Source organism: Oncorhynchus clarkii, chromosome 10 (assembly GCF_045791955.1).
Source record: "Oncorhynchus clarkii lewisi isolate Uvic-CL-2024 chromosome 10, UVic_Ocla_1.0, whole genome shotgun sequence".
NCBI classification, from domain to species: domain Eukaryota; kingdom Metazoa; phylum Chordata; class Actinopteri; order Salmoniformes; family Salmonidae; genus Oncorhynchus; species Oncorhynchus clarkii.
Window position 1 is genome coordinate 38,686,852 of NC_092156.1, and position 18,833 is coordinate 38,705,684.

General features: G+C 43.6%; 1 protein-coding gene across 21 annotated transcripts in view; it reads right to left on the reverse strand.

The window, feature by feature from the left end:
- Positions 1-18,833, reverse strand: part of LOC139418453 (RNA-binding protein Musashi homolog 2-like) — a 337,230-nt gene that overhangs the window by 63,913 nt on the left and 254,484 nt on the right. For 11 of the 21 annotated variants that reach the window (XM_071167901.1, XM_071167899.1, XM_071167900.1 and 8 more), the window contains exon 9: positions 9,848-10,019. In XM_071167901.1, coding sequence (XP_071024002.1) covers positions 9,848-10,019 — 172 coding nt within the window. The remainder of the gene's footprint in view (positions 1-9,847; positions 10,020-18,833) is intronic. The other 10 variants (XM_071167895.1, XM_071167893.1, XM_071167896.1 and 7 more) reach the window with 1 other exon arrangement.

An 18,833-nucleotide genomic window follows, 5' to 3' on the forward strand; every position in this document is an offset into this window, starting at 1 on the left:
GTGTGTATCCCTCTGTATATTGAGAAATTTGAGTGTGTGAACAGTGTGCGAACAGGTGAGTAAGTGAGTGAGTTTGATCGAAGGACAGATCAAGGAAGATCAGTTTGATCATCGCAAACATACTGTTCCTTTTAAAGCGAGGCTATTTCAAAGCCTTTATCTGTTGTCATAAAAAGCTGTTATCATCTCCAGCCAAAGATTTGTCTAAATTAGCCAGTAAAAAGGGATTCCCTCAAGCCAGAAGCAAATCACGAGAATCCACTCGGATATCTTTGTTTTATAGAGAACACACACCATGATAGCCTTGTGTTAAGGTTATCACAGAGTACTAACTTGATAAACTATTTCGCTGTTCCCCTGTGAAAGTCTCCATTATGTCAAACAGCTTTGCTCTCTCGAGTTTACGCTGCAACTAACTTTCTACAGAAATAGGATATAGTATAGTCACCGGACACTTTAAATCGGCTTCCCACAGCTAAGCCTTGTCAATTCTCAGCATCACCCCAGACCAGACCAGGGGTGTTGTGACAGAGACAGAGGACAGCTCAGAGGCCAGCTCTCTACTTCCAGGGGAAAGAAACATGTATGTCTGGGTAATAAATATCCAATCAGCCTTTTGCTGCCCATGACAAAGCTCAATTTAATCCTGAACAAGTGAGAAGATGCTTCTGACTGAGGGGCGATGAGGGGAGACCTGACCTGCAGGAACAAAATATGAGAGGCTAGACCAGCTTAGGGACTGATGAGAAAACAAATCACCGAACACAAAGAGAAGTGTCAGAGGTGGATCACTGTGAATTTGGCAATGATGTGATATCATGGGAAGTGATGGCATCATTATCTCTATGATGACAATGATAATACACACATTGCTTTAGAATTTGGCCCGTCAATGTAGAAAAATACCATCACCTAAACTTTGATTGAACAAACCACATGGAGTTTGGTGGGAATATTTCAGCGTGTGTGTCAGGGCAGGCGTTATGGGCAGGCCTTGGGGGGCCAGGCCTGCCCTACCGTACCTCCATGACCGTCCAAATAAAATATTTAAATAATGATAATTTACAGGGGTGGAAAAAGTACTCAATTGTCACATTTGAGTAAAAGTAAAGATACCTTAACAGAAAATGACTCAAGTAAAAGTGAAAGTCACCCAGTAAAATACTATTTGAGTAAAAGTCTAAAAGTATTTGGTTTTAAATATACTTAAGTAAATCTAATTGCTAAAATGTACTTAAGTATCAAAAGTAAAAGTATAAGTAATTTCAAATTCCTTATATTAAGCAAACCAGACAGGACAATTATTATTTATTTTTTTACATTTATGGATTGCCAGGGGCATGCTCCAACACAAGACATAATTTACAAATGAAGCATTTGTGTTTAGTGAGTCCACCAGATCAGAGGCAGTAGGGATGACCAGGGATGTTCTCTTGATAAGTGTGTGAATTGGACCATTTTCCTGTCAAAATGTAACAAGTTATTTTGGGTGTCAGAAAAAATGTTTGGAGTAAGAAGTACATTTCTTTAGGAATGTAGTGAAGTAACGGCAAATGTTACCCAAAATATAAATAGTAAAGTAAAGTACAGATACCCCCCAAAAATACCTAAGTAGTATTTTAAAGTATTTTTGCTTAAGTACTTTACACCACTGACAATTTATTTGACCAAGACGCGAGACGACGGAAAGATGCATCAATCTCAGATAAAGTATTTGAGCGAGCGAAAGAGCGCCCCTCTGTCTCAGTAAGTGTAGCCCATGTATCTGATTCTGTCTGGACTAAAATAGTATGGCAATGTCTTTCTCTTTTTTTGTCAGACAGAGGGGCATTGTTTCGCTCGCTAAAAGGCTATTTTGGACGAACGTGCAAAGGTAACCTACTTTATAAGTGATTTGTTTGACAATCAGATGAAACCATCATTACAGGTTGTGTTCATACCACATTAAAAGGTCATACATTTGTACCGTTAAATGACATGTCTTTCCTATAAAACTCACACTAGAACTGCTAAAGCAGTCATTTGGACTGTTCATTCATTAAAAAAAATATTACTCTGCCATTTTTAAAGTCATGCCCCCCTCTGTCCTTGACTTTTTCTGAATCAGTCTATAAAACACACCGTATTTGTTATAATCTTAATATCACAAACATAACTGGTGTTATAACCAGTTTTAAGAGGACATCATTTTTTTAATGGTTTTCCTCCATTGCCCCTGCTTCTCAAAAACGTAGTTCTCCCGATAGTTGAAGGTGCCATGCCAAGTTGATAATTACCCCAATAATTGCCTCGAAATTTCACCTAAAAAGTACCTAAACTAATTTCACACATACAGCACCAGTCAAAAGTTTGGACACACCTATTCATTCAAGGGTTTTTCTTTATTTTTACTATTTTCTACATTGTAGAATAATAATGAAGACATCAAAACTATGAAATAACACATATGGAATCATGTAGTAACCAAAAACGTGTTAAACAAATCAAAATATATGTTATATTTGAGATTCTTCAAAGTAGCCACCCTTTGCCTTGATGACGGCTTTGCACACGCTTGGCATTCTCTCAACCATCTTTGTTAAAAGTTAATTTGTGGAATTTCTTTCCTTCTTAAGGCATCAATGGTTGCAACACTTACTACCGAGTTCCAACCTGCCTCTGGAAGCAACATCAGCGCAAGAACTGTTCGTTGGGAGTTTCATGAAATGGGTTTCCATGGACGAGCAGCCGCACATAAGCCTAAGATCACTATGCGCAATGCCAAGTGTCAGCTGGAGTGGTTTAAAGCTTGCCGCCATTGGACTCTGGAGCAGTGGAAACGTGTATAATGATGAATCACGCTTCACCATCTGGCAGTCCGGCGGACAAATCTGGGTTTGGCGGATGCCTGGAGAACACTACCTGCCCGAATGCATAGTGCCAACTGTAAAGTTTGTTGGAGGAATAATGGTCTGGTGCTGTTTTTCATGGTTCGGGTTAGGGCCCTTAGTTCCAGTGAAGGGAAATCTTAACCCTACAGTCTACAATGACATTCTACATGATTCTGTGCTTCCAACTTTGTGCAACAGTTTGGGTAAGGCCCTTTCCTGTTTCAGCATGACGATGCTCCCGTGCATAAAGCGAGGTCCATACTGAAATGTTTCCCATTACAGAGCGAGTGCGCATATAAAGTGTCTATGTTGAGTGTAAAAGTGATCATAGATCCTATGTGCTAGATTTAGAGTTATTTGTCAACTTTAGTTGTGAATGATACAAACCTTTTAGAATGTCTTAGGAATCAACACATATATGGGCTGCATGATGTGACTATAGACTATTGACTATTTGAGAAAGTAGCAAAAAAAAACCTTGCGCTCTGTTCCTTGCATCAGGCTTCACAGCTGTTCTCTCATCAAGTGATCATATTTTCACCAATCAGACTATTCTCAAATGAATCTAATCTTTACTAATATGCCAAATTAGTTTTGTTTTAGAATGGCCCATTATCAAAGGGTCAAGGGGACAAATACAAGCCATCTGTATGCATTCGAATAGCGAATGGAGGCCACGCTTTCCGCCGGTCTACTTTGTAAGCTACTTCGGTTTTAACATGTCCTTCATATGAGCAGCTGATGAATAAATAGAAGAACACTTAATTCACTCCAAGCATCAACCACTGTTTGAGGAGCATGATCTCGCTGGCCCGACAGGTGATATTCTGTCCGCACTCTGTTTGCCATGGGCTCTCCAACCTTGTTCCTGCAGCTACCCAGAGCTTAATTTGGGAAACCAAGTGAAATCTGTTCAGGAACATCAATAGTAATGTGTTTTCGCAATGAAACATATTTCCCTAAACTATTGACAGCCATCTGCGCGCTCGAGAAAGGAATAAAGGAGAGAGGGGATGGAAACGCATGTTGGTGATATTCTGTAAAGCTGAAGGGAATGTGTCACCCTATTAATTATGGAAACATAAACAATGTCCTGTTATTAGGCTATTCAAAATCAAATACAAATGCACTAATTGTAGGCTAACTGTAAGCCGCCCTGCACAATCAATGAACCTACAGCATCGCCTAGGGCTATACGTTCTCTTCCAGACTCATGGATAGACATTTTGGAGTGTAGCATAAGGTAACCAGTCCATCCAATCTGCATAATAATACGGTCCACACTCAAAAGTGATTTACTTTAATTTGTTTAATTTTGGAGTATAGGCTAGACCAATTATGTACCAAAGACATCTTAAATCAGTTTTGTTTTTATGTTTTTCTACCTTGCGTAATGTAATATGCGTTAGGCTATGCATTGTATAATGGCACAATCATATTTTTAATTTAGGATTTTTGTGGTGTCTCTAAAGGGGGACAATAGAGCCCGGAGTACCAGGCCATTAGGACCTGATGGTAGTTAGCAAGTTGGGTAATACCAAAGCATGTCCAGAGTGCATAAAAGGAGATTACCATGTCATATGGAATTTTACTGCAATCATGACTGATGACTGCCCATGTGGCGGTAATATTGTCACCAATATTGTCACCTAGTTGCACCTGTGTAAGGATCATTCTGTTTCATCAGCTTCTTGATATGCCACAACAATCAGGTGGATTGATTATCTTGGTAAAGGAGAAATATTCACAGGGATGTAAGCAAATCTGTGCACAAAATGTGAGAGCAATAACCTTTTTGTGCATATCGAAAATGTTCTGGGATCTTTTATTTCACCTCATGAAACATGCAGCACTTTACATGTTGCGTTTATATTTTTGTTCAGTATAGTCATTATAATGCCATTATTGCTTTTGTGATGATTTTGTACTGACCTTTTGTACTGACAACAACAAAATGATTATTTGTGTATACTGTTAAAAAGAATAGAGCACGTCCACACATAGGAGGTCCCGTGAAAAAACTGTCCCCCCTATGGAAATCAAATGCCCATCCAACTGATTCGTTCTGGCACCGGCCTTGCTGTGTCTGTGTCTGTGTGTGTGTGAGTGTATTTGTGTGTGTGTTTGCCCTGGGCCTCCTGCTGCAGTTCACTAGGTAGTATGTGCTGACTGTCCCAGCAGAAAGTTAAATGAGGCACATCTACATGGCAGGGAGTGGGGGGGTCAGGGGCTGGTATTTAAAGGGCATGGCGTGAATACTGTTCTGTGGCGCTCTGTTGACACATGGGCCGCTGCCTCAGGACATGGAGGGAGGGCTACAGCACATCAGGGGCATACAGAGCAAACGCACTCACTTGCCCTTAGAGGGAAAAAATGTTAACTTTCCTCACACATACTCTCTCACACACCCACTCATCTCCACAGTCTGACACACATTCATAGACGTATAAAGTAACTGTCCATTGAAAATATCACTTTTAAAAGTTAATATTCTGTTAACTTATTCCCAAATAATGTTCTTGATTTGACATTTACTTGTATTGGTGCATAAATGGGAGAAAAAACACCAAACATTTCACCTTAAAATTGTATCTGTAACAGACCATTTACAAAATATTAATAATAGAATAATATTTTTTATGACCGGTATACGCCCACACCATTCTGTTGTTGGGGTATGCCCACACCATTCTGTTGTTGGGGTATGCCCACACCATTCTGTTGTTGGGGTATGCCCACACCATTCTGTTGTTGGGGTATGCCCACACCATTCTGTTGTTGGGGTATGCCCACACCATTCTGTTGTTGGGGTATGCCCACACCATTCTGTTGTTGGGGTATGCCCACACCATTCTGTTGTTGGGGTATGCCCACACCATTCTGTTGTTGGGGTATGCCCACACCATTCTGTTGTTGGGGTATGCCCACACCATTCTGTTGTTGGGGTATGCCCACACCATTCTGTTGTTGGGGTATGCCCACACCATTCTGTTGTTGGGGTATGCCCACACCATTCTGTTGTTGGGGTACGCCCACACCATTCTGTTGTTGTGGTACGCCCACACCATTCTGTTGTTGGGGTACGCCCACACCATTCTGTTGTTGGGGTACGCCCACACCATTCTGTTGTTGGGGTACGCCCACACCATTCTGTTGTTGGGGTATGCCCACACCATTCTGTTGTTGGGGTATGCCCACACCATTCTGTTGTTGGGGTATGCCCACACCATTCTGTTGTTGTGGTACGCCCACACCATTCTGTTGTTGGGGTACGCCCACACCATTATGTTGTTGGGGTACGCCCACACCATTCTGTTGTTGGGGTACGCCCACACCATTCTATTGTTGGGGTACGCCCACACCATTCTGTTGTTGGGGTACGCCCACACCATTCTGTTGTTGGGGTGCGCCCACACCATTCTGTTGTTGGGGTACGCCCACACCATTCTGTTGTTGGGGTACGCCCACACCATTCTGGTGTTGGGGTACGCCCACACCATTCTGTTGTTGGGGTACGCCCACACCATTCTGTTGTTGGGGTACGCCCACACCATTCTGGTGTTGGGGTACGCCCACACCATTCTGGTGTTGGGGTACGCCCACACCATTCTGTTGTTGGGGTAAACCCACACCATTATATTGTTGGGGTACGCCTACACCATTATATTGTTGTAGTACGCCCACACCATTCTGTTGTTGTGGTACACCCACACCATTATATTGTTGAGGTACACCAACACCATTATATTGTTGGGGTACACCCACACCATTATATTGTTGAGGTACACCAACACCATTATATTGTTGAGGTAGACCAACACCATTATATTGTTGAGGTATGACCACACCATTATATTGTTGGGGTACGACCACACCATTATATTGTTGAGGTACACCCACACCATTATATTGTTGAGGTACGCCTACACCATTATATTGTTGAGGTACACCAACACCATTATATTGTTGGGGTACACCTACACTATTATATTGTTGGGGTACGACCACACCATTATATTGTTGGGGTACACCCACACCATTATATTGTTGAGGTACACCAACACCATTATATTGTTGAGGTAGACCAACACCATTATATTGTTGAGGTATGACCACACCATTATATTGTTGGGGTACGACCACACCATTATATTGTTGAGGTACACCCACACCATTATATTGTTGAGGTACGCCTACACCATTATATTGTTGAGGTACACCAACACCATTATATTGTTGGGGTACGCCTACACTATTATATTGTTGGGGTACGACCACACCATTATATTGTTGAGGTACACCCACACCATTATATTGTTGAGGTACGCCTACACCATTATATTGTTGAGGTACACCCACACCATTCCAACACAGAAAAGCTGCTTTTTTAACATAGTTAATTACATTTTTTTTTTAAGGAAAACAATTTCACTCATATTGTAAGTCATAAATACTGGACAGTTACTTTAAACAGGACACATAATTCAGACACCCCAATCAGCAGCCTGCATGTGTGTATATGCAACGTGTCATTGTTAACAGAGGTAGGGGTACGAGCATATACACTAGGGGGATCTGAGTCTGAGCGGAGAAGACAGAAGACAAAAAGAGGGAGGAGAAGAGAAGGAGGAGGAGAGGAGAAGAAGGAAACTCATTACTCTGGCGTGTTGCTGTGTTGAACCTAGCATCTCTGCCGCCCGCCATCTCAGTAAATAAAGTCTGTCATTGGATCTGGCCCGGTGGCTGTTTCCAGGCCCTGTTATTTGCGTTATTAATATGCATGCTAATGTACCTATTTTATGGCTCAACAGTTCTGATTCACTTCAAAATCAATTATCCATCTGGTACACCCATACTTGCCCAGGCTCAAATCTGTATTAATTTCAGCAAACATACATCGGGCACAACACAATAAAGATAAATGACTAGATTAGGTGCAGTAAACAAAGGAACTAGGGGCAAGTTTTAATGAGATTTGGCTTATAAGAACCTTACAGTTCCTTAAATAATGAGCCTGGCTCTGTTTTTTTTTTCCAAATGCAAATTATACAAAGGAATGTTTCGCTGTCCTGGCTTTTCCAATTTCATTTAGATAAGAGTGTCTCCAAATAAGTTGGCAGTTAATATTCTCACATGAGCACTCCCCGCCTCCTCTGCCCCTATTCTCCCTCCGGAGCAGACTGTTTTTCCCCTCATCCATAGTGACGCATTGATCCGTAATAAGTTCCGAAAAGTTCACTGTGCTTGTTAAATAGTTCAAACTGACTAAATCTGGACTGGGAACTACTTAGACAGTGCTGACAGAACCACTTACGGGTGTTACTGCCACTTTTACCATAAACCATCAGCAAAATCAGTCTGATATCAGTGTCATGCCCTTAGCAACCCCTCGCCCTGAGACAGAGAGGTGAGGAAAGAGAGAGATGGGGAGCTGAATGATGATGAAGGAGAGAAGAGGAAAGGAGAGAAGAGGTACAGCTACAGCTGGCTGCCCACAGATGAGGGCCCTCCATGACACCCCTCTGTGTCCCTGTCATTACCCACTGCTGGGGTCACACAGACGGAGTGATGAATCCATAATATGACATCACCTCAATTTTCCTCTCCATTTATCCCGGTAATGTGGTGCCCTGTTCCCTACGCCCAGGACCACCCGTGACTCATCAGCGCCAGGAAAATAGACCACTTGTGGACACGGAAATGGCACACCTTAGATGAGCTCAATGTGGAGCTCAGTTAATCTGAGCACATTTTCCTCTATCTCACGAGACATTAGTTAGACTCAATACATTTTTGCAAATGTATTGAAAATGAAATAAAGAAATAGAACATTTACATAAGTATTCACACCCCCTTAATACTTTGTAGAAGCACCTTTGGCAGTGATTACAGCTGTGAGTCTTTAAAGTCTCTAAGAGCTTTCCATACCTGGATGGTGCAACATTTACCCATTATTCTTTTAAAAATGATTTAAGTCCTGTCAAATTGGTTGTTGATCATTTCTAGACAATAATTGTCAGGTCTTGCCATAGATTTCAAAGTAGATTTAAGTCAAAACTGTAACTCGGCCACCCAGGAACATTCACTGACTTCTTGGTAAGCAACTTCAGTGTTGATTTGGCCTTGTGTTTTAGGTTATTGTTCTGCTGAAAGGTGAATTCATCTCCCAGTGTCTGGTGGAAAGCAGAGTAAAGTTTTCCTCTAGGATTTTGCCTGTGCTTACCTCCATTCCATTTATTTTTTATCCTGAAAAACTCCCCAGTCCTTAACAATGAAAAGCATACCCATAACATGATGCAGAAATGTGGAGAGTGGTACTCAGTAATGCGTTGTATTGGATTTTCCCCAAACATAAGACTTTGTATTCAGGAGAAAAAGTGAATTACTTTGCCACATCTACTTTTTTATCTTTAGCTACTAACAAGTGCCTTCTTTGCGATGCATTGGAAAACCTCCCTGGTCTTTGTGGTTGAATCTGTATTTGAAATTCACTGCTCAGACTGAGGGACCTTACAGATAATTGTACTGTGTGTGTGTGTGGAGGGTACAGAAATTAGATTGTTTTTAACATGATTTTTGAATGACTATTACTGCACACAGAGTGAGTCCATGCAACTTATTATGTGACTTAAGCAACTTTTTACTCCTGAACGCATTAAGGTTTACCATAACAAAGGGGTTGAATACTTATTGACTGAAGACATCTAAGCTTTTATTTTTTATGAATTTGTAAAATAAAAAAACATAATTCAACTTTGACATTCAGGGGTATTGTGTGTAGGCCAGTGATCAAAATCTCAATTTAATTCATGTTAAATTCAGGCTGTAAAACAACAACATGGAAAAGGTCAAGGGGTGTGAATACTTTCTGAAGACACTGTATATCACCAGCACATTGGTTCTCCTTTGTTACTTAAAAAAAACAATGAATCAGAGACCTGCACGATTGTTGGAGAGTGAGTGTTAGGGAATGTTACCGTGTGAGACTGAGTAGTGTGCTGGACTTTGCTGGAGTAGTGTTGGTCCATACTCACTCAGCATGCCCATCCCCAGCATGAAGGCATCCATGGTGTAGGGCAGGCCCCTGGCCCTCCCTCGTGTGCCTGGTGGGAACATCACCTCCTTGGGCTGGGCCTTCTTACATTCTACCTGTGGACACAGTGGGGAAAAAAATGAAAAATCAGTCCTACTGGCCCCATGGAGGGAGAAGAATGGGACTGGGCAGGACATATCCAGATTCCAGTAGGACTCACAGAACAATTCTGTTGCTTGTGTGGGTCAAGCTCAATCCTTCAGAGTATTCCAGTGCCTTTTGAAACTACTGGTGCATCAGGATAGTTGTAGAAGAGCCTCCAAACATGATGTCTCCATTGATTATTTGAAAATGTCTTCCTGTAGCCACTTTCTATTGCCCAGCACCACAGTCACCTGCTAGTGGAGAGGCTTCATGTCTATTCTAACCCTGGCAGACCTTCTTATCATTCAGGAGTAGACTGAGGAATATGGAGAGAAAAGAATCCTCCACCCTGACTTCCACACAAACACTTTAGACAGCCCCCATCATCTCAGTGAATGCCTTTGTTTTCTGTCCTTTTATTCAAATTCTTGTCAGTCTTCCTAGAGAGAGACAGAGAGACAGTAGAGTGAATGCTGAGGCCAAGTTGGTCAAATTCAAATTTCTGCCTCTGTGTGCTCATCTGCTCTACAGTACCCAGCCCATTCCACCAGGAGCGCCCGTTCTCTCTCTCTCTCTCTCTCTCTCTCTTGCCAAAGCAAGTGAAATAGATAATAAAAAATGAACAGTAAAACATTGCACTCACAAACGTTCCAAACAAATAAAGACATTTCAAATGTCATATTATGTATATATATACAGTGTTGTAATGATGTGCAAACAGTTAAAGTACAAAAGGGAAAATAAATAAACATAAATATAGGTTGTATTTACAATGGTGTTTGTTCTTCACTGGTTGCCCTTTTCTTGTGGCAACAGGTCACAAATCCTGCTGCTGTGATTGCACACTGTGGTATTTCACCCAAGAGATATGGGAGTTTATTCAAATGTGAATTCTTTGTGGGTCTCTCTCTTGCGCTATTTCTCTCTCTCTCGCTCCCCTCTCTATCTCTCCTGCCATCTACTCTCTGCTCTCACACACACTTAGTTCTGCCCTCTTATGACTAACATATTCTCCTCCAACACAATGCTTATCAGCTGGTAGATGTGACAGGTCTAAATACTAGCAATACAGCAAGCCTGTATGAACATGTATATGCAACAAAATAAATAATGTACTCTATGTCAACACCGCTGAGAGAAATACATCAATGTTCTCGCTAAAGAACATGCACACAGATATATCTGTATAGACATACACAAACATGGAACCACACATGCCAAGCACGGGCACACACACATCCGCACAAAAAGTCTCACACGCATACACACACAAAGTCTCATACACACACACACACAAACACATGCAAACACACACAAATTCACAAGCTTCACAATCTCAATCCTTCAGAGAGGAGCAGCTGGGGTAAACAGAGCAGGACCTGTCTAGGAGGGGTGTCTGTGGTGGAGGGGGGGGGGGGGGGGGGGGGGGGGTTGATCAGACCAGAAATAACATTCCACTCTGACAGACTGATAGGGAAGGGGGAGGGGGGGGGGGGGTTCATCCACACCAGTGAGAAAGTCATCTCCAGCCGTATCCTATTTACCACACATCTATCTGGGCTTTATGAAATATACAGGAGTGTGTGTCTGTGTGACTGGCTCGGCTGACAGGGCTGGCGTGTCTGTGCCGTGTGTCTATCGCCTGCTCTTCTTTTTGGTAGGCCGAGCCTGTTCATTGCGCCACACAATCTGTCTGCTCCACTGCCTGCTTGGGCCCTAGGCCTGTCCATCTGTTTGTCTGTCTGCCTCCTAGCTTCGTGTCTAACCCACAGCCTCAGATTTAACAGGGTCTCTCTCTCTCTCTCTCTCTCTCTCTCTCTCTCTCTCTCTCTCTCTGCTATTCAAATTCACATGCATGTCATCCTGCCCACTGCACAATATAAGCTGCTTCTCCTCTGCTGGGTTGGATACCACTGCACAGTGCAGGTAAACCCCAGCATCCATACAAATGCAAATGGCCAGGGCTACACCTCTGCTCTGCTCTGACAAGCTCCAGGCAAACATTACCATTCCTTCACTGATCCTCCACTGTAGAAACAGCCTGGTATTATACAGTGTTATTATACAGCGTGAGTTGCTGAGTTAGAATAAAAGTTGCCCGTGCCTAAGTGTGAAGGTTGCTGTGTTAGATTAATAGTTGTGGTGTACAAATGTGGATGGTGGCTGCTTGCTGTGTTAGTGTGAAGGCTGCTGTGTTAGTGTGAAGGCTGCTGTGTTAGTGTGAAGGATGCTGTGTTAGTTGGAAGGCTGCTGTGTTAGTGTGAAGGCTCGCTATCTCAAGAGGAAAAGCTGCAGTGTTAGACCACTAAGATTAGTGGCTGTTGGAGGGCTAGTCGATTAAAGAAGCAGAGGCCATAGAAACACACTGTCCCTTCGTTCGCTGCAAAGCACTTTGTAGCTGTCACAGAGCACCTGTCCTCCTAGCTAGCGACGCTGCTCTGTTCTCTCACCCCCATTTGTGCCTCTACGCTTCCTACCCTGTGAGAGCGACAATTTTCAGACTGCCATCATTTTCCAATCAAAGCAAATGGGAGCTTAAATACCTGTAAGGTGCGGGAGGGGTTGAGGAGGAAGGGGAAGCAGAGCAGTAGAGTGCACACTAGCAGTCTAATTGTCAGGGAATGACCTCTATACTGAGTGGAGAGAAACCAGGCAGTACAAATAGGACTATTAAAAGTCTCTACACACTGACTGGGGCTAACACACCTACACCCTGACTGGGGCTAACACACCTACACACTGACTGGGGCTAACACACCTACACACTGACTGGGGCTAACACACCTACACACTGACTGGGGCTTACACACCTACACACTGACTGGGGCTAACACACCTAGACCCTGACTGGGGCTAACACACCTACACACTGACTGGGGCTAACACCTACACACTGACTGGGGCTAACACACCTACACACTGACTGGGGCTAACACACCTACACCCACCTCACACACCTACACATTGACTGGAGCTAACACACCTACACCCACCTCACACATCTCACACACCTACACACTGACTGGGGCTAACACAACTACACCCACCTCGCACATCTCACACACCTACACACTGACTGGGGCTCATGCACAGACACACACCTCAAACATCTACACACCCTCACATGCTTACACACACTTTCTGTTCAGTGGTCGACTGACTGGCTGGGTGGTGTTCAGCTGGACAGGAGCTCAGGAACAAGCACAGGAAGTGCCAGGTACACAACTCTCTTCTCCCCAGCAGCTCCAGTCCCTCCCTCCCCCACCATACACACCTCACAGCCCACTGTCACATCCAGGTAGCTGGACCATCCACCAACCACATGGGCTGGGGGGGAGTGAATCCCCGGGCTGGCTGCTGTGAGTCAGTCAGGTCTGGTTGGAGTGGGTTTGTTATTCAGGGGAATAGCTCTCCTCTCCTATCCTGTCGTCTGTTAAAAATGAGGCGAGAGCTTGGCGGCTAGTGTGTGAGGGCAACACAGAAAGACGTGGTTGGATAGACGGGCCAAGAGGAGAGTTCGCATCACTACTCAGACCTGAGACTCTCAATCAGGCTGCCTCAGAGCATCCTCTTCCCTCCTGTACACAGACAGACAGACAGACAGACAGACAGACAGACAGACAGACAGACAGACAGACAGACAGACAGAGATACCTCCACTATCTATAGGCCATAAGCATTGCCTCTGATTCTCCTTGTAGTGGTGCTGCTACGACGGCCCAGTTAGATAGATAAGGACGTATTAGTAAGCATCCCCATCTTTGAAACACAGCTGACTCTGCCAGACTGAGAGGGCAGGATTTATCCAGCGGTCGTGACCTTCTCAATAGATCTCTCATTCCCATTAACCTTGTGGGTGTTGTAGGGAGCTGTGTGGGCGTGTCAGCCCTGTATCAGGCCTGCAGCAATGCTGTCCTCTGGGATGCGTGCCGTGGAGCGGGCGTGGGGTGGGCTACGTTGCGGCAGCGTTCACTCCACTACAGAGTGGATTATATCAGTCTACTTAAAAGGGCTAGCACTCTGGAGAAGGGAAACAGCGTGATTCATCCACTATAGCCTTCCAATTCCCAGCTGAACAGTAAAAAGCAATGAATGGTGTGAAAATGTCAGTCAGCTGAGTGATGTCAAGCCTGTGGGCACAGGCCATGGGATTATTCACTTAAGAAAAATGAGCTCACAGCCATTTGACTGCTGAATATTTACACTAAAGGTTGTTTAAAGGGTGAAATCACTTATAACTCAATGCAAACATCATCACACTTTAACAGCGTCAAGACATTCTAACCAACAGAATCAGACGCAATTTGCATATATGTGAACCGTTTCAGGAAACTAGGTGTATGTCGCAGGTTACTCCTTCCTCACGAGAGCCGTTTGAACGTAATCTTTAAAAAAAATCTAAATGTGTTTTTTGTCCAGAAATGACTTCTGGAACATGTGAACTTTCATGTGCCTTAATAACAAACTTGTATACCATCTGTAAATACGAATACAATTGTTTAATTATGAGCCTAGTTGGTTTAGCCACAGAAAACAACAGCAACCTTCCCGCTAGCCGTGATTGGCTGAGATAATGAGTGGGCTGGACATAACGAGAGATGAGCTCGGATTGGTCTGCCATATGGCATGCTTCTGTCTATTTGAGCTGGTTAGTATGTGTAGGTAATCCTGTCTAACGCGGCTTTTAAAACATGTATATTGCTTAGTAGAACTGCATAAGTGTTGCGTTCCACTTTCTCAAGGACCGAGCTTTGAAATCAGTGGAATTAGAGTATGATAGCTAAGGAGATGCATAAAACACCTGTCTCCAGATTACATCTTCAAACTAAGGGCAACCATGGCATCCGTGACAAGGAGAAGCGTCCAACCATGATGTATATGGGTAAGATAGTCTAGCTAGCTACATTTTTAGATATTACATGTTTCTAATTTTGACAAATTCATTTTCAAGTGTACTGTTAGCTAGCTATCTAACGTTAGCTGGTTGGCTCACTAGTTAATGTTACATGTATGATCTTATTATTTGTATCTCAGAGCAAATTGCTTGGCTAGTTATAGCCTAATGTTAGCTAGCTAACATTGAACCTGGTTGGTTAGCTACCTGCAGATTCATTCAGGGTAGTAACATCATGAGTAGTGATTATGGTTCATTGTTTAGCTAGCTAAACATCTACTGCTGCCCCCTGGACACTACGATCACTTGGCTACATAGCTGATGCCCGCTGGACTGTCCATTATTCACGGTACTCCATTCTGTTTATTTATGTTTTATCTGTCGCCTCCAGCCGCAAACTCAGGCTCTGTGTGTAGTTAATCCGACCCTCTCTGCCTAGTCATCGCCATTTTACCTGCTGTTGATGTGTTAGCTGACTAGCTGTTGCTGTCTCACCTGTTGTTTTAGCAGGCTCTCCCAATCAAGACCTGCGATTACTTTATGCCTTGCTGTATGTCTCTCTCAAATATCAATATGCCTTGTATACTGTTGTTCAGGTTAGTTATCATTGTTTTAGTTTACAATGGAGCCCCTAGTTCCACTCCTCACACCTCTGATACCTCCTTTGTCCCACCTCCCACACATGCGGTGACCTCACCCATTATAACCAGCATGTCCAGAGATACAACCTCTCTTATCATCACCCAGTGCCTGGGCTTACCTCCGCCGAACCCGCACCTGTCTGCACATTATGCCCTGAATATATTCTACCACACCCATAAATCTGCTCCTTTTATTCCTTGTCCCCAACGCTCTAGGCGACCAGTTTTGATAGCCTTTAGCCACACCCTCATCCTACTCCTCCTCTGGTCCTCGGGTGATGTAGAGGTAAACCCAGGCCCTGCATGTCCCCAGGCACCCTCATTTGTTGACTTCTGTGATCGAAAAAGCCTTGGTTTCATGCATGTCAACATCAGAAGCCTCCTCCCTAAGTTTGTTTTACTCATTGCTTTAGCACACTCTGCCAAACCTAATGTCCTTGCCCTGTCTGAATCCTGGTTAAGGAAGGCCACCAAAAATTCAGAGATTTCCATACCCAACTATAACACTTTCCGTCAAGATAGAACTGCCAAAGGGGGAGGAGTTGCAATCTACTGCAGAGATAGCCTGCAAAGTTCTGTCATACTTTCCAGGTCTATGCCCAAACAGCTCGAACTTCTAATTTTAAAAATATATCTCTCCAGAAATAAGTCTCTCACTGTTGCCGCCTGCTTGACAATCTGGACCCTCTATTTCTGAAAGTGTCCACCGCCATTGTTGCAACCCCTATTACCAGCCTGTTCAACCTCTCCTTCGTATCATCTGAGATCCCCAAGGATTGGAAAGCTGCAGTGCGGTCATCCCCCTCTTCAAAGGGGGAGACACCCTGTACCCAAACTGTTGCAGACCTATATCCATCCTGCCCTGCCTATCTAAGGTCTTTAAAAGACAAGTCAACAAACAGATCACTGACCATCTCGAATCCCACCGTACCTTCTCCGCTGTGCAATCCGGTTTCCGAGACGGTCACGGGTGCACCTCAGCCACGCTCAAGGTACTAAACGATATCATAACCGCCATCAATAAAAGACAGTACTGTGCAGCCGTCTTCATCGACCTGGCCAAGGCTTTCGACTCTGTCAATCACCATATTCTTATCGGCAAACTCAGTAGCCTCGGTTTTTATAATGACTGCCTTGCCTGGTTCACCAACTACTTTGCAGACAGAGTTCAGTGTGTCAACTCGGAGGGCATGTTGTCCGGTCCTCTGGCAGTCTCTATGGGGGTACCACAGGGTTAAATTCTCGGGCCGACTCTTTTCTCTGTATATATCAATGATGTTGCTCTTGCTGTGGGCGATTCGATTCCCAGATCCTCCTCTACGCAGACGACACCATTCTGTATACTTCTGGCCCTTCCTTGGACACTGTGCTATCTAACCTCCAAACGAGCTTCAATGCCATACAACACTCCTTCCGTGGCCTCCAACTGCTTTTAAACGCTAGTAAAACCAAATGCATGCTTTTCAACCATTCGCTGCCTGCACCCACACGCCGACTAGCATCACCACCCTGGATGGTTCCGACCTAGAATATGTGGACAACTATAAGTACCTAGGTGTCTGGCTAGACTGCAAACTCTACTTCCAGACTCATATCAAACATCTCCAATCCAAAATCAAATCTAGAGTTGGCTTTCTATTTCGCAACAAAGCCTCCTTCAATCACGGCGCAAAATTTACCCCAGTAAAACTGACTATCCTATCGATCCTTGACTATGGCGATGTCATCTACAAAATAGCTTCCAATACTCTACTCAGCAAACTGGATGCAGTTTATCACAGTGCCATCTGTTTTGTTACTAAAGCACCTTATACCACCCGCCACTGCGACCTGTATGCCCTAGTCGGCTGGCCCTCGCTACATGTTCGTCGCCAGACCCACTGGCTCCAGGTCATCTAAAAGTCTATGCTAGGTAAAGCTCCGCCTTATCTCAGTTCACTGGTCACCCGTAGCACGCGCTCCAGCAGGTGTATCTCACTGATCATCCCTAAAGCCAAAACCTAATTTGGCCGCCTTTCCTTCCAGTTCTCTGCTGCCTGCGACTGGAACAAATTGCAAAAATCTCTGAAGTTGGAGACTTTTATCTCCCTCACCAACTTTAAACATCTGCTATCTGAGCAGCTAACCGATCGCTGCAGCTGTACATAGTCCATCAGTATATAGCCCACCCAATTTACCTACCTCATCCCCATACTGTTTTTATTTGATTTACTTTTCTGCTCTTTTGCACACCAGTATCTCTACCTGCACATGTTCATCTGATCATTTATCACGCCAGTGTTAATCTGCTAAATTGTAATTATTCACTCCTATGGCCTATTTATTGCCTACCTCCTCATGCCTTTTGCACACAATGTATACAGTGCCTTGCGAAAGTATTCGGCCCCCTTGAACTTTGCAACCTTTTGCCACATTTCAGGCTTCAAACATAAAGATATAAAACTGTATTTTTTTGTGAAGAATCAACAACAAGTGGGACACAATCATGAAGTGGAACGACATTTATTGGATATTTCAAACTTTTTTAACAAATCAAAAACTGAAAAATTGGGCGTGCAAAATTATTCAGCCCCTTTACTTTCAGTGCAGCAAACTCTCTCCAGAAGTTCAGTGAGGATCTCTGAATGATCCAATGTTGACCTAAATGACTAATGATGATAAATACAATCCACCTGTGTGTAATCAAGTCTCCGTATAAATGCACCTGCACTGTGATAGTCTCAGAGGTCTGTTAAAAGCGCAGAGAGCATCATGAAGAACAAGGAACACACCAGGCAGGTCCGAGATACTGTTGTGAAGAAGTTTAAAGCCGGATTTGGATACAAAAAGATTTCCCAAGCTTTAAACATCCCAAGGAGCACTGTGCAAGCGATAATATTGAAATGGAAGGAGTATCAGACCACTGCAAATCTACCAAGACCTGGCCGTCCCTCTAAACTTTCAGCTCATACAAGGAGAAGACTGATCAGAGATGCAGCAAAGAGGCCCATGATCACTCTGGATGAACTGCAGAGATCTACAGCTGAGGTGGGAGACTCTGTCCATAGGACAACAATCAGTCGTATATTGCACAAATCTGGCCTTTATGGAAGAGTGGCAAGAAGAAAGCCATTTCTTAAAGATATCCATAAAAAGTGTAGTTTAAAGTTTGCCACAAGAAACACACCAAACATGTGGAAGAAGGTGCTCTGGTCAGATGAAACCAAAATTGAACTTTTTGGCAACAATGCAAAACGTTATGTTTGGCGTAA